The 14,304-nt window shown below is 31.3% G+C and overlaps 1 protein-coding gene across 1 annotated transcript; it reads right to left on the reverse strand.

Annotated features, from left to right (window-relative positions):
• Positions 1 to 2,300: 2,300 nt before the first annotated feature.
• Positions 2,301 to 3,338, reverse strand: LOC114719052 (P34 probable thiol protease-like; the record flags this gene model as incomplete). Its single annotated transcript, XM_028904507.1, has 3 exons — positions 2,855 to 3,338; positions 2,536 to 2,765; positions 2,301 to 2,440 (listed from the first exon to the last, which is right to left on the reverse strand). Coding segments are annotated over exons 1-3 (854 nt in total), but the record flags the coding sequence as incomplete, so codon positions are not given.
• Between the last annotated feature and the right edge of the window lie 10,966 nt (positions 3,339 to 14,304).

Genomic DNA, 14,304 nt, shown 5'->3' on the forward strand with positions numbered 1-14,304 from the left:
AACATCAACATTAGGGCATGCAACATTAAAAGGATCATAATTTGCATCAGAAGTAGTGGCTTCCCTAATGGTTCTTCTTCTAGGGTTATCTCCATTATTCTCTCCTACTCTGTCATGCTCCCATTATGTCCATTGCCCCCTCTGTCATTACCACCATTGTTGTTACCATTAGGATTATTAACTGTTTCCATTATGTCACCTAAGTCAACCACCAAATCTAGATCAGTTAAATTGTCTAGTTCAACACCTCACTAGTCCTTTCTACCCTTTGGTCTTATCTAACTTCTCTTAAAGAACTTTGAAGCTCAAGATTAGAAGGAACTAGGGTTTTAGACTTACCCTTTCTTGGCATAAACAATCAATCAACAGAAGCAATTAAGCAAAAGAAACAAATGAATGCAATGCAATGCAAGTGTATGTGTATGAGAATGAAAAATGCAATGAATGAAAAATCAAGATATTTAGTTGTATTTTTGAATTTTTTTTATGCAAAGAAAGAAGAAAAAAAAATGCTATGAAAAATCAAAAGAAACAAATGCAAACTACTAAAGAAAATGCAAAAACTAACAAAAATGAAAACTAAAAGGCTCAAAAAATGAACCCCAATCAAGGCTACTTGACACTTAATTACTAGAGAACCAATTTCTTGGCTCCCCGGCAACGGCGCCCACTTGAAGTTGTACTTCCCTTAATTGTCGCTCTTGGGTTACTCCAAAAATTAACCGAATTAATGCAATATAGTGCACAATCCGGGTCGTATTCACTTTGAGGAGCCGAAAACGAAATTATCCTAATAAATAAATGCAAGTAACCTAAATTATAAAAAGGATTTTGATTTGATTTTGAAAAATTGCTAACTAAATGCCTTGAATTAAATTGAAATTAAAATACTTTTTTTGTTTTTATATAAAATAATTAAAATGAAAGAAGATTAAAGAAATAAAAATGAAACACACAATAACAATGATAATAATCAATCCTTCAATTCAACAACAAGGCAGGCAATCATCACTCTAAAAGATGTGGGAGTTTAAAACAATGAATTAAGAATTATAATTAAACTTTGATCCAACAACCGAGCCACCTCGAGTTGCCACAAAATATTTTCCTAAAATCCCAACTTACTAACTACACCAGAATAGTAAAAATGGGATTAAGGATGCTAAAAAACCAATGCTTAATTAGAACTCTTAAATCCAAAATAACAGAATTAAAGCTAGTAAGAGACTATATGATCCAAAATTCTAAGCCACCTTAAAAAATCACAATATATTAATTCCAAAAATCATACAAATGTCATACCACAACATTATAATTGAAATCAAAACTATAAACAGCCCAATGTCAAATACTAAGCAATAATTCAGTCACAATAATCCCAAATAAATCAGATTAAGCAATATAATTATCCCAACAATCAGAAAAACTATCTAAGACCTAGGAATTGTTAAACAATATTGAGTAAGAAATTAAAGTAACTAGAACTCCCCCTTGAAGATCCAAGCTCCTGCCATTATTGTTGAATTGGAGAATCAGAAGATCTTAGCCACGGTTTCCATCAAGTTTGCTACCCACCAGCAATTCACGTATCCAGCCATGAAGAATATCGAAGGAAGAGTGGAGAAAACCGTCAGCTCCCCTGGTCTGCTCGCTCTCAGGTTCACTCGGCGTGTTCGTGTGTGTTCTGCTCGCTTGCGTCTCCCACTACCTGCTTCGCGTGTGCCTCGCGTGTGTGTGTGTTTCTATTTCAGCGCCGCCACCCGCTCTCCGTCTTTTGTTCGCGTCCCATGAAGAAGAAGATAATTGAATATTAGGTTGGGGGAGCAGGTGCGCACCGTTTTGCTCTCTTTTTGTTTTTGTTTTTTGTTTTGTTTTTTTTTTTTTTTTTTATATTTCTTTATTTCTTTATTTTCATTTTTATTTCTTCCAAAAACCTGCAAGAAAATGCAAGGATAAGGTAGCATTAATTGTCCTCAAAAATCATTAGTCCAATTAAATCAAAATTGACAATTTTGCCCTTTTGCCCCTATAATAATAATTCAAAATAAAATAAATTAAATCAATTAAAGCAAAAAGGGACCAATTAAGCTGACAAAACTCATATAAAAGATACCAAAATATATAAAAAATAATTGAGTTTGTCACCATATCCTACGATTAATACAGCATGATTGATTTGCATGATGAACTGATGCTTGAGCAATCGTCTCCATTAAGATTCCCTGTAACAGCAATTACTTTTCAAATGTGTTTTTTGGATGCTAGAGATATGATGATGAGGTAATGAAAATATGACTTACACTTTTGTAGCGCAAAAAATCCGGCTTCCATATATGTAAACACTAACAGGTTGCTTGTAAACATAACAACGGAGGGAACTTTCAGATATAGGTTTCGACCAATCATGATAGCCATCGATAGTAGCAATTGTGTTTGCAGCCTGCATCAAGGCAGAATAAAAATAAGAGTAAGAATAATTAAAAAAATTACATATATTTAAACTACCCAATAGTTCACACAGGTCTAAACACTAACCGCTGCAGAATTGCAAGCACTAGCGTTAGCTGTATATGGGTAAACTTTTTCTGAGGCAATACCACCATGCTTGATGACATATTTAAATGCATTGAAGGTCGACCCTCCCTTGCAGCCTCCACTTCCGGAGCAAGATACGAGTTGTTGTTCAGAAAGTGCTACAAGCTGTTGAGTGACTATCTGATTTATACCTTCCATAGCTCCGGTCGCACAGAATGCCCAACAAGAACCTACAACACGAATATGATTTGCTATTATATGCTCCTATTATATGCTGCAATTAGATTATAACAGAAGAACGAAGCAAATTTGAACTTACCACATCTGCCTTGGTTTTTAACACGAGTTACAGCTCCTTTGGTCCTCCAATCCCAGGAAGAGGGTGCATCTGGACATGATGCGTCGTTCAATATCATTTCGCTATTGTTGATTTCCATCATTGGTTCCTCTGTCTCATGCAAGTACATTTTGCTGAACTCTTCGTACGTCATATCTGAGAATTCGTTCAAACCCAAGCTGTAGTCACTGGCTGACTTCCTTTCTGCATTTTTCTCTCTGATTTCCTTCAAATTGCTTTTGAAGATTTCAAATCTTATTGCCTCCTCTCCCAAATTTTGGTATTCTCGTCCTGTCTCCTTCTTCCAGATTTGGAATAGATGGAACACTTGTGTGTCAGAAACGAGATTGTCTAGATCCAGGTTCGAACGGGAATACTCATCCGGCACACTGGAAGAAGAGGTAAGAGAAATGGAAGCATACCAAACCAGGAAAAGGAGGAAGATTTTAGTAGCAAGCAAACTCATTGTGCACTAGAAGGTGATAGATATTGAGCCAAGCGTTTGATTGTGCATGGTTCTTGCATAGCATTATTGTTCCATATATATAGAGGCAGCTACGTACAGTCCCTTCATCACAGCTCACTTTTATTAAATATTCATCTAATTCTTAATGCAGAACGTAATTAAAAAGTTAATGTTGCTCCTTTACGTAAGACCTATTTCCTATCTTTATCATTTTTTTTCAAATTACCCTATTGATATTCCCTCAATAATAATTGAGTAGGAGAAGAAAGGAGGGAAGTAAGGAATATGCTTAAGGTGTTTTAGACTATCATATGAAATAATTTAACTAACATCCTTAATCTACTCAAATTAGTTAATTAGGTTTTTATTAAAAATCAGAGGAGTACTACATGATTGATTGAGGGGGGAAAGTAATTAAGAATGGGGAAATTAAATGTGAAACGTGAGTGATTTTGGCAGATTCTGCAAATGCGATAGGTATAGTGTCCCCACTTCCACAATAATTTCCATAACGCCAAGCTTCTTTTGCTTTCACCTGTTGAAAATGATGAAGATTGCAGCCTCTCAAATGTGTTTAAAATTAAATTACATGTGTGTGTGTGTGTGTGTCAGGACCAATCTGAAGATTTGTAAACAAAAATATGGCCGGCCCAAAAGAATTGGAGGGATTATATTCGTAATTTTTCGTTATGCTTACAAATAGTATAGTGATTTGAATAAAATGACAAATATGTATAGTGAGATAAGAAAAGATAACATGTAATCATCTCTTTAGCACACCTTGGGCTACCCTTTTTGGTTATATCTGCTGGGACATATGGGTGGTTAAATGCAATCGTCTCTTTAGCACGCCTAGCACAAATGATCCTCACAATGGATTTTCAAGCTTCTTCAGAGCATGCCTAGATTAAGACCTAGTGAAACACTACAGGTTTTATAGGTTCCATGAGACACTTGAGGAACCAAACAGTGGCCATGCCGAAGGGACGATAAACTGGCAATAGGTGGCTCAGTGCTGCAGGATGGAAGAAGCGGTTGCGGTGGAGTGATACAGGATGACGCAAGAAATTGGATTGTTGGGTTTAGTTGCAAACGTGCCTTCTACGATTGTAGAGATGATTGGGATCATTCACGGCCTTAATATGTGCTGGAGCAGGAATTTCAACGAAATCTCACTTCACTCTGACAGCTTAGATGCTATCATCCTACTCAATAGGGGAAGTGATGGCTAAGACTCTTTCAAGGATATCATTGATGATGCTAGACTACTCCTTAATAGAGATTAGAAGATTAATGTTTGTCGTGTGTATAGGGATGAAAACCACTTAACTGATTATTTAGCTAAACTCTCACATAGTCTTGATACATCTTTTTGGATCCTTGATCAACCTCCTCCTCCCTACCGAGAGGCAGAGGGTGATGAAGGTGATTAGGTTTTACTTGTTCTTTTTGATGCTGTCTTTGTTTTGAGTTGTATCTAGTAACTTTTATTCAAAAAAAAAAAGAAGAAAGATAACATGTGCGTTGTCTGATCTCGTGATATTATATGGATTTTTAATCCTAAACAAAGTGTCACACGAATCCGAATCAACAAAATCATAAAGGACATCTTGTTCCTAGCTTTTTTTTTTTTCCTTTTAAAAAAAATGATAAGATGTCCTACGCAAAAATGATAAGGAGATGCATGGTTTACATCTCAGGAAAAGAATTTTTCCCATTCCCTTATTGTCCACTTTCTTCCCCTCCTTTATCCTTGCTATTAAATTAACTTTGAATTGTTAAAATTTAATATCTTATAAAAAATAAAATGATATATAAAATATTTTAATAAAAATATACATATGTGAACTATTTAAATCAAATTTTAATAATTTAAATTTATGTATATACTTTTTTGGTAGTTGATATTAAAATAATAGTTTTATAAGATATTAAATACAGGACAATAACCATGTATCCTATTTTTGAAATATCAATATTTAATAGCATTTAATTATAAATCACACGAAACAAAAGATAGCACATGGCCATATGTAATTGAAGAACTTGACATAAAGGACATAAGTAATTTGACCTCAGTTTTTCTTAAATATAAATTGTTGAAAGCTAATCTAACGATGAGAATTACGAAAAAAGGTAGAGGAAGTTAATCACAATGAAAGTGGAGAGGTTCCCTTCTTCCCCCCTCAATCATGCCTCACGGAAACACCAGTCATCAGTGCCTTAGCCGGCGTCATGGCCTTCTATTTTACCAATTTAATGAAACAATTTTGTGACATTTTTTTCCCAAAAAAAAAAAAGGACTCAGCAAGAAGGTTCAAACATTTTTTGGACCAGCTAAATTAAATTAGGAAATTTAAATTTTACTATTTTGTTTTTATAAGTTAATATATAACTTTTTTTTTCATAAATTGATTGTTATGATATCAATTTGATATTATTTTATCTTCTGTGATGAAAATATTGCCAAAATTCAAATAAGTTCTAAATCGTTTATCATCATCCCAATTAAAATCCCCCTAAAATATCTTGTGCCACTAGAACAAATGGTCCCGTTTAGTACGTCGTTAAAGATGAGGAATAAGAATTTGGATTAGAATTGATAAAAACTATTAGAGTATTTAGAAAATACCATCTCTTTCATAATATTTCTCAATCCTATATATATGAATTTGTCCAATTCTAAGTAACAAGTAATCACTCATACTAAACATTCTTTTAACAAATTTTTTTTAATTTTAATCTCAATCCTTGCCCATTATTTTTAATATTTCGTAACAAATGGGACTAACAATCTTTGGAAAAACCCAGGATATCTCTGCGGCATTCATTTCTTTACTCTTACTTTACTCAAACACACTTTTACGAGATAATAAAATAAGTGGAGCACGGGGAATGAGGGAGACTGGTGACTGATCTTGGTCTCCTCATAGAAGAGAACAAAAGTTAGAAAAAAATTGGAAGCCGACAAATCTAGGAATAGGGAGTGGGAAGGAGAATAGCGACAAGGGGGACGCCAAGCTTTTCCATGCAGCGACCACGACAGCCCACACAGTGGCGACCTAAATAAAATAAATAAATAAATGTAATAATTGAATGGGCCATGTGTCCAAACAATTATATATAAAAAAACAAGGATGGCGCTCCATTATATATAAAATGACAAAGATTCCTTTCTATCACATCTTATAAAATGGTTTCCGTACATGATGTTCATTAGCAAAAACCTTAAAAAATAAATACTTTTTGAATTTCAAAAACCAGAATAAAAAAAAAGAATAGAATATCTCAAAATTCGAAATTTCAAATAAATACGTATGACTAAAATAAAAATTTACGATGTTGTTAAATTATAATAGGGACAATCACTAAGAGGTTATATAAATAAAATTTTAATTATCAAAACGTCGTAATAACAAATGATCAACCCAAAACTGTTATTATTTCCTAATTTAAAACTTATCATTACTTAGTATTTATTTCTTAACAGACTTTAAAGTAATTAAATCCCTTTCATTGTAATATGACCCTTGTAATGAGTTTAACAACTTTATCAATGTCATTTACAATTTACAAATTCAACATTTAGAAAAACACAAGTAACATGGCCTTGTCATAAATCATTTACTCATTACTAATGACATTTATAACATTTCAATATAGACTTTCGTCACTTCACCAATATTATTTCCAACACCTCTTTATATTAAGTGGTTTAAATCATGATCTTCCCGCATTTTTTCAAAATGTTAAAATTATAAAAAAGAATTGTTATACGTAGAGTTATTAATTATGACAACGCGGCCCCCCAGGAAACATCAAACATGATAGAAGACGTGGGTCCCACGATCAAAAGTGGGGACCAGATACTCAAATGAGTGATTTTAAGCTCTCCACAACCACACGCCGAGCGACCGCCCATCCGATAAAGGAGACAGGGATAGGACAGCGACTGAAAGTGTTACGCGCACAAACGGTTATTATGTACGAAAAACACATTCCATCACATGCTCTATATCTAAAAAGTAAAATAACATCCTTTCATCTAACACCTTAATTATATTTTCTGTGCATCTAATATTTTATATATGTTTTGATATCTTAATTTTATTTATAATGTATCCAGTACCATGAATTATAAATAAAATTAAAATATTAAATATAATTAAAAAATAATATTGGAATACTAAATGCATTAAAAAAATAATATGCAAGTGTTATATGCTATTTTATCTTGTATGTATTGGTTTATGTAAAGACATATTTATTATTGGGTTACTATAGTGTTTGATCATTATAGTTTATACCGCTTTTATCTTGATTTTAATATTTATAAATTCAAATAATATATTTTTAGTCTCTCAATAAATAAATAATCTAAATTTTAATTAAAATATAAGAATTATTGTTTTTTACTGATAGAATTGGGAACTAAAATTTATAATTTGAAACTATAAGTAAAAAAATCAAAATAAAGACCAACTACAACAATGAAACATTATATTACTTTATTATCATACATATTGTTATTGTATTACAACATACTTTAAAATAAGTTTTTAGATATGATTTTATGAAGTATGATATATACATGTGTGTGTAAAAATTTAGTTTATATGAAAATGGGTCTTATATTTAGATGGGAGAGACTATATAGATAGATGAAAATAGATTCCATCTCAATATGATGATTTTCGTACACACATTGGAGAATTTATTATTTTATATACAGTTGTTGTTACCCCAATTACGTACATAATTTGGGCCAGGCTACTATTTATTTATTTATTTATTTTTGCCCTCCGCTGCCTGCTTTTATTTTATTTTTTATTTTTTTTCTTTTTCAAATCTCCACTAAACCTTGCCGCGCTGCTTCTTCCTCGCTCATTCATTCTCCTTAAACACCTCATCTACGCTCCAAGGACGATATAACAAAATCCCAAAAAAGATTAAAGAAATTATTTTTTCGACCAAAAATTGATTTATTGTTAACTCTTATGAGTTTTCCTCAACCATAAATATCAGTTCCTATACTCATAATCTGTTAATTATGACTAATGTCAAGGTGGATTATACAACATATAAGTTGCCAAAAAAATACCAAATATTACTGCCTCTGATTTTTAATATAAAAACTAAGAAACTAGTTTATAAATATTAAGAAGTTAATTAAGTTAATTTTTTGTTAGAATTAGTTAAGTTAGTTTTTTTATAACAAATAAATGTTGTGTGTCCTAAAATATCCTTATTAATCATGTATATTAGAATGAAAACCTTTTAACATGTACAATCATAATATGGACAACTTTGGGTTATTTAAAATTATAAAAAGGTTAAATTGAATTTGGATCATCCAAGACTTTAGATGGTCTAGATTAAGATAAACATAATACTACTTTTGATTCTAAATATAAGAGTTAGTTAGAGATTTAATTTGATACTAAATCTAAGACACTAATTTATTTTGTCACCTGTATTTATTCATTTTTTTTCTAAACAATTCCTATTACAATTATACATGTTAAGGAATCTTTATTTTAATACATATTATTAACAAGGACTTAAAGTAGTAATATTTTTTTACATTTGGTATTTTTTTGGCAACTTATATATTGTATAATCCATATTTACATTAGTCATAATTAATAGATCATGATTATAGGATATTTATGATTGAGGAAAAGAGTTAACAATAAAATCAATTATATCAAGATAATAGAAATAAAGATATGCATGTGTGCCAACCGTTTCTTTTCCTTTTTTTTTTTTTTTGGGTTTTGTTATTTTGTCCGTGGAGGATAGTCATGGATGAGGTGTTTAAGTTAAAGAGAAAGAGGGAGGAAGAGGCAACGTGGCAAGGCTTGGCGGAGAGTTGAGAAAGAAAGAAAATTTAAAAAAAGAAAAACAAAAGAAAAAAAAAGGAAAAAAAAAGAAGAGGGCAGCAGCCAGCGGACAACAACGAGGAAGGAAAAAAAGGGGAGAGAAGCCTAGTCCACATAATTTTATACCTATTATTTTCATAGCCTTATGACTGTTAGTCTAATAAGTATAATAATATTTATATATAAAAATAAAACATCAAATTATTATACAGCATGAAAATAAACTTAAATAGTTCAATTTCACAAGGATATAGTGTGCTCTACTTTTCACTCCGATTTGATTTTAATTTTTTAAACTAAAATTTACTTTTGGGGTTTTTCACTTCACAATTTGATAAATTAAATTATATATATGCACAAGTATAAGTGGCGCACATGGGTTATCAAGGACTAATTATAAGAGAATAAAATTTTAGAAAATACTACTTAGGAAATTAATTAAGTCAATAAGCAGTGTATAACAAATGTATATTGATTTCTTTAAACTATCCTCTTTAATTATGTGCAATGAAATTACTTCTTGATTGAGAGTCTCCTTGACATATGCAATCAATATGAATACTTTGGGTTTAATGTTATAAATTTGGGAAGGAGATAGATTGAACTACTATATTTAGGGTTATAGTGAAACCCCTAATCTAAACAATGAATATAGATTATTGGGTTAAGGTGCATCCAATACCCTAAAGTATTTTCTCATGTGCATCTAGTGTAACAATCCCCGTAACAAGTGCATAATTACTTATTTTCAACACAATAATTAATTCTTTAAAGATTAATAAAATAGAAAAGATTTACCAAAAACATTTAGGTAATAACTATGGTAGAGAGAATAAATCATATAATTAAAAACAACCATAGTTATATAAAAGACCTCGTTAATAATGTCGAAAAGTCAACCATGATATGAAAAATAAAACTAATCAATAGAAATCTACAATAGTCATTAACAATTCATATCTATAATAGAGTAATAGCCACTATTCCATAATAACAAATATAGTTAATATAACAGAAATAATCAATACTTGATTTTTCACGTATATATCAAATCCATCATGAAACTTAAGGAGATAGTTAACAAGACTATCTTTATTAAATAATCAAGGGATGAATCAAATTGACCCAGTGACTAAAATTCTAATTCAACAAATATACATGGAGTGATTACAAGATAGTTAAGTAGGCAAACTACATTTTCAAATAATATATAGTGTAAACACCTTTACAGAAAACAATATATAATAATTCAAAATGTAACTTGTATGCACAAAATTCCATCAACCATCTTTATAACCTCCTTGTAACCTCTGATAGAACCCATGGGCTACTCACATATAATAGGATTTGTCACTTTAACAAGACTGTACTAAGCTCTCCAATAATAAAGTGTAACTCACCCAAAAGTTACAGAGCTCATATCGGACTGTGGGTCCTCTTTCTTTGAAATATGAAAAGGTGTCATGTTTCTTGGGTTGACTCTTGACCCGGCCAAAGAAAGGGTGATACCAAGGACCCTAAGAATGTTAAAGCCAACCGTTGGTTGCCAAGTGGCGACTATACCATGTGGTACGAAACAACTAAGCCTCCTACAATCATACTCCATCACAACTTGATACAGTTCCATAAGCATTTCAATAGTTCAATTTCATACAATTCAATGTCCATAAATTATTTCCAAATTCAATACTTAATTTTGTTCAACATCAACAATATAATCTCGAGATCAAACAATTCATGTACGCTTAACTAACAAATTTATCAAAACATAAATTTCATATTTTTATTCCACACTTTTTGTTATACATAAAACACTAACATATAATGATAATATTTATAATATCACCATATGCTTATAATCACATCAGCAAACATACAAGATAAATTAGAAAGTAGTTACTTTAAATTCTTGACATAAGAACTAAAATAAGAAGATTCAAGACTCAAGAGCCCAAACCAAGGTCACTCTACAATAATAAATTTATAAACATGTATTACTAAAAAAAACTAATTAATATAACATTACATAGTTTATTAGTTAGATCCCCATAATTGGCTCACTTAAAAAAAATATTCTTTAGGAAAAAGATAAAAATTCATCTATTCTTCCAATCCATTCCTAAAACTTATCAACTCTATTTTACTTATTAAAATTATCAATAAGGATAACTCCTTCCAATAATCCAAAAGTCCCCAAAAAGTTCTCACTTTAACTCTTAGGAAAATAACTATATATAAACTATGCTTCAAATTATCATTGCAATCCTACTACCTTCATTTGTTAATCACTCCCGATTCATTAGAATCAATAAATTATAATATTTTTCCCAATTTGTTCAAAACACTCAACTTCCACTAGTTAAAGTTCCTCCAAAAATTCTCAACATTCATATTCTAACAAAGTCCTCAAAACTCAAGCATTGGATCTCCAATATAACCTCCAACGAACTAAACTAAGAGATCAAATTCAAAATTAATATCACTATTATCACAATTAACAATTTTTCAAGCAAACCCTAACTTATATTTCCTCAAATCAACCATCTAAATAAAAAATCTAGGTCATAAACTCCTATTCTAACCCTATAAAGCTCCATTAATATCATGATAATAACTTAGAAGCCCCAAAGATTGAAAAAATCTATCAAGCCCTGATAAATTTTATTTTCTGTCATAAACTTACAAAAACAAAAAGAAGAAGCTAAATAGAAAAAGTAGAATAAAAATGGATTACCTAAATATCTTATATAAGACCAAAATAAGACTCCTTTTTTTCCTTTCCTCTCACCCTCTCTCAAACTTGCTCCTACAGCTTGCTAAAAGACGGACCAGAGGAACACGAAGGCGAAGCAAGAAAGGGGAGGGGAAAAAAGGTTTGAGAGTGGGGTACACGTGACCCCGCCATTGAAATGTTTTTTTTAATAAAATTTTTGTAAGGGCCACGGCCCACGAGGGGATTTACCCCCCTTCACCTACTTGCCTCTTTATATATATACACACACACACATATATTATTTTTATTTTTATTTGTCTAATAATAATTTTTTTAAAACTATTATTATTTTTTTAAATTATATATACTTTTCATCCAATTAGTATTTATAATTTAGGCAATAAGATTAAATTTAAGTACTATTAATTAATCTCCTTTTAATAAAACTTGAATCCCAAAATAAATATTTTGGATGTTATATCTAGTACCGTAAAGTATTTTGTGGTGTGTCCAATATTTTGAAGTATTTTTTTAGGTGCATCCAATAAAACTGGTAATACAGGCCAACCTGCTGGTTATAGGTTGGCCTGTGGCGGGCTCAAGGACCGATCAGTTGGTCCGAAAAGGACCAACTTCTAGTGGGATGATATTTTACCAACCCAGCCCACCAGGATGAGTTTGTGGGTTGGGCTCACCAACTCGCCATTGTTTTTTGGGTGCCTTTTGTTTTCTTTTAATAAAGTCTATTCTAATTCTTAAACACCTAAAATAAAATATACAAATAGAAATTATCATAAATAAAATATGAAATCTAAGGTTCCAAACATTTCAAAATATTAAGCATATATGATAGTTTATCCTAAATGATTAAACATACATCCCAAACTAAAACATAACAAATCTAAATCGATAATAATACAAACACAACGTTACAAATCACTATTAAGTGCTCAACCATGAGCCACCATTCAATGTTAATATAGTTCAAAGAATGATATGAAGATATGAAATTATTTGGTTGGGTTTGATAAGTAGAACCATTTTAATGAACTTTGCCACAAATAAAATTTATAATACAAAGTGAAAGATATATTGCATTATGGTAATTTTAAATAATAAGAATGAGACAAAGGATCAAAGGAGTAAACATAATTATATTTGACGGGAGGGAAAAATTTAAAATAAAATAAAACGTGTTGGCTCGCCAACCTTGCAGGTTAGCCTGCCGTGGGTTTGATCTTGGTGGTTATAGATTCAAAAGATTCATTTTAAAATGAGCCTGATTTTCATCAATCCAACCTACTTCTTGGCGAGTTTGGCTCAACTCATATTACCAACCCTAGCATTTGGCATGGTGAAGTATTTTTTAGTGCATTCAGCACTTTAAAGTATTTTTTTCTTAGTGCTCCTAGCACCCAAAAATATTTTTGGTGCATCCAATACCAAGGCAAAAAAAAAAAAAAAGAACTTCAGAGTGTTGGATGCACCTAGAAAATATTTTAGAGTATCGAATGCACTACAAAATATTTTGAGGTGCTAGATGCGCCTAAGAAGATACTTCAGGGTGTTGAATGCACTTTAACCCTAGATTATTTAACAAAGTGTACCAATATCTAGGTGGTTAGGCATTGTTTAGGGTTATTGTCATTCACTTGGAGGGTCATTATGCGAATTAACACATAATAAAGAGATGACGAGTTCAATCTAATTGGGACTTGGAATGATTCATTCATCAAGGAAATGCTCATCTCATCGCATCAGACATCACTTACTCCATTGCATTCATTCATTAATACCTTGAAGTAAACAAGGTTTAATTCAATTAGATAAAAGAAAAATGACAGAAAAATACTTGTTAAATCTTAAAAAGATAAATAGGTCATATTGACTATCCTTATAATGATTTTGACTGCACTTATAATGGTTTGTACTTCAAAATTGGTTAAAATCATCTATTTGTCATTTTGAAATTCAACAGTCAAGTTTTCTGGATAAAACCACCCATACCCGCTCAATTGTTAAATTGCTATTGATATTTTATTTATCTAGGAACTTAGATAATAGGCTCCGTTTAGAGATCAGCTTAGATTAGTTACACTTCTAGTTTAGAATTAATTTGACCCCCAAGGCAGCATGGATGGGAGATCAATGAAGTACACATATAGATCTTTCATTCTTCATCAAACATACATAAGCTTTATTCATAGCAAATCGTTTGCCATTTATTTATGCCCAATACATGCATAGTACAACAGACTGGTGCATTTCGCACGGATATATATTGCTCAGATTTATTTATTATTATGAGAGGGCATGTTCGCATAGAAGCAGCAAGCTTCAAAACTGGTGTTTCTTTATTCCCTTTGATTGG

The sequence above is a fragment of the Neltuma alba genome, unplaced genomic scaffold, assembly GCF_004799145.2.
Source record: "Neltuma alba isolate B1F8T4 unplaced genomic scaffold, ASM479914v2 tig00011887_pilon, whole genome shotgun sequence".
Taxonomy (NCBI): Eukaryota; Viridiplantae; Streptophyta; class Magnoliopsida; order Fabales; family Fabaceae; genus Neltuma; species Neltuma alba.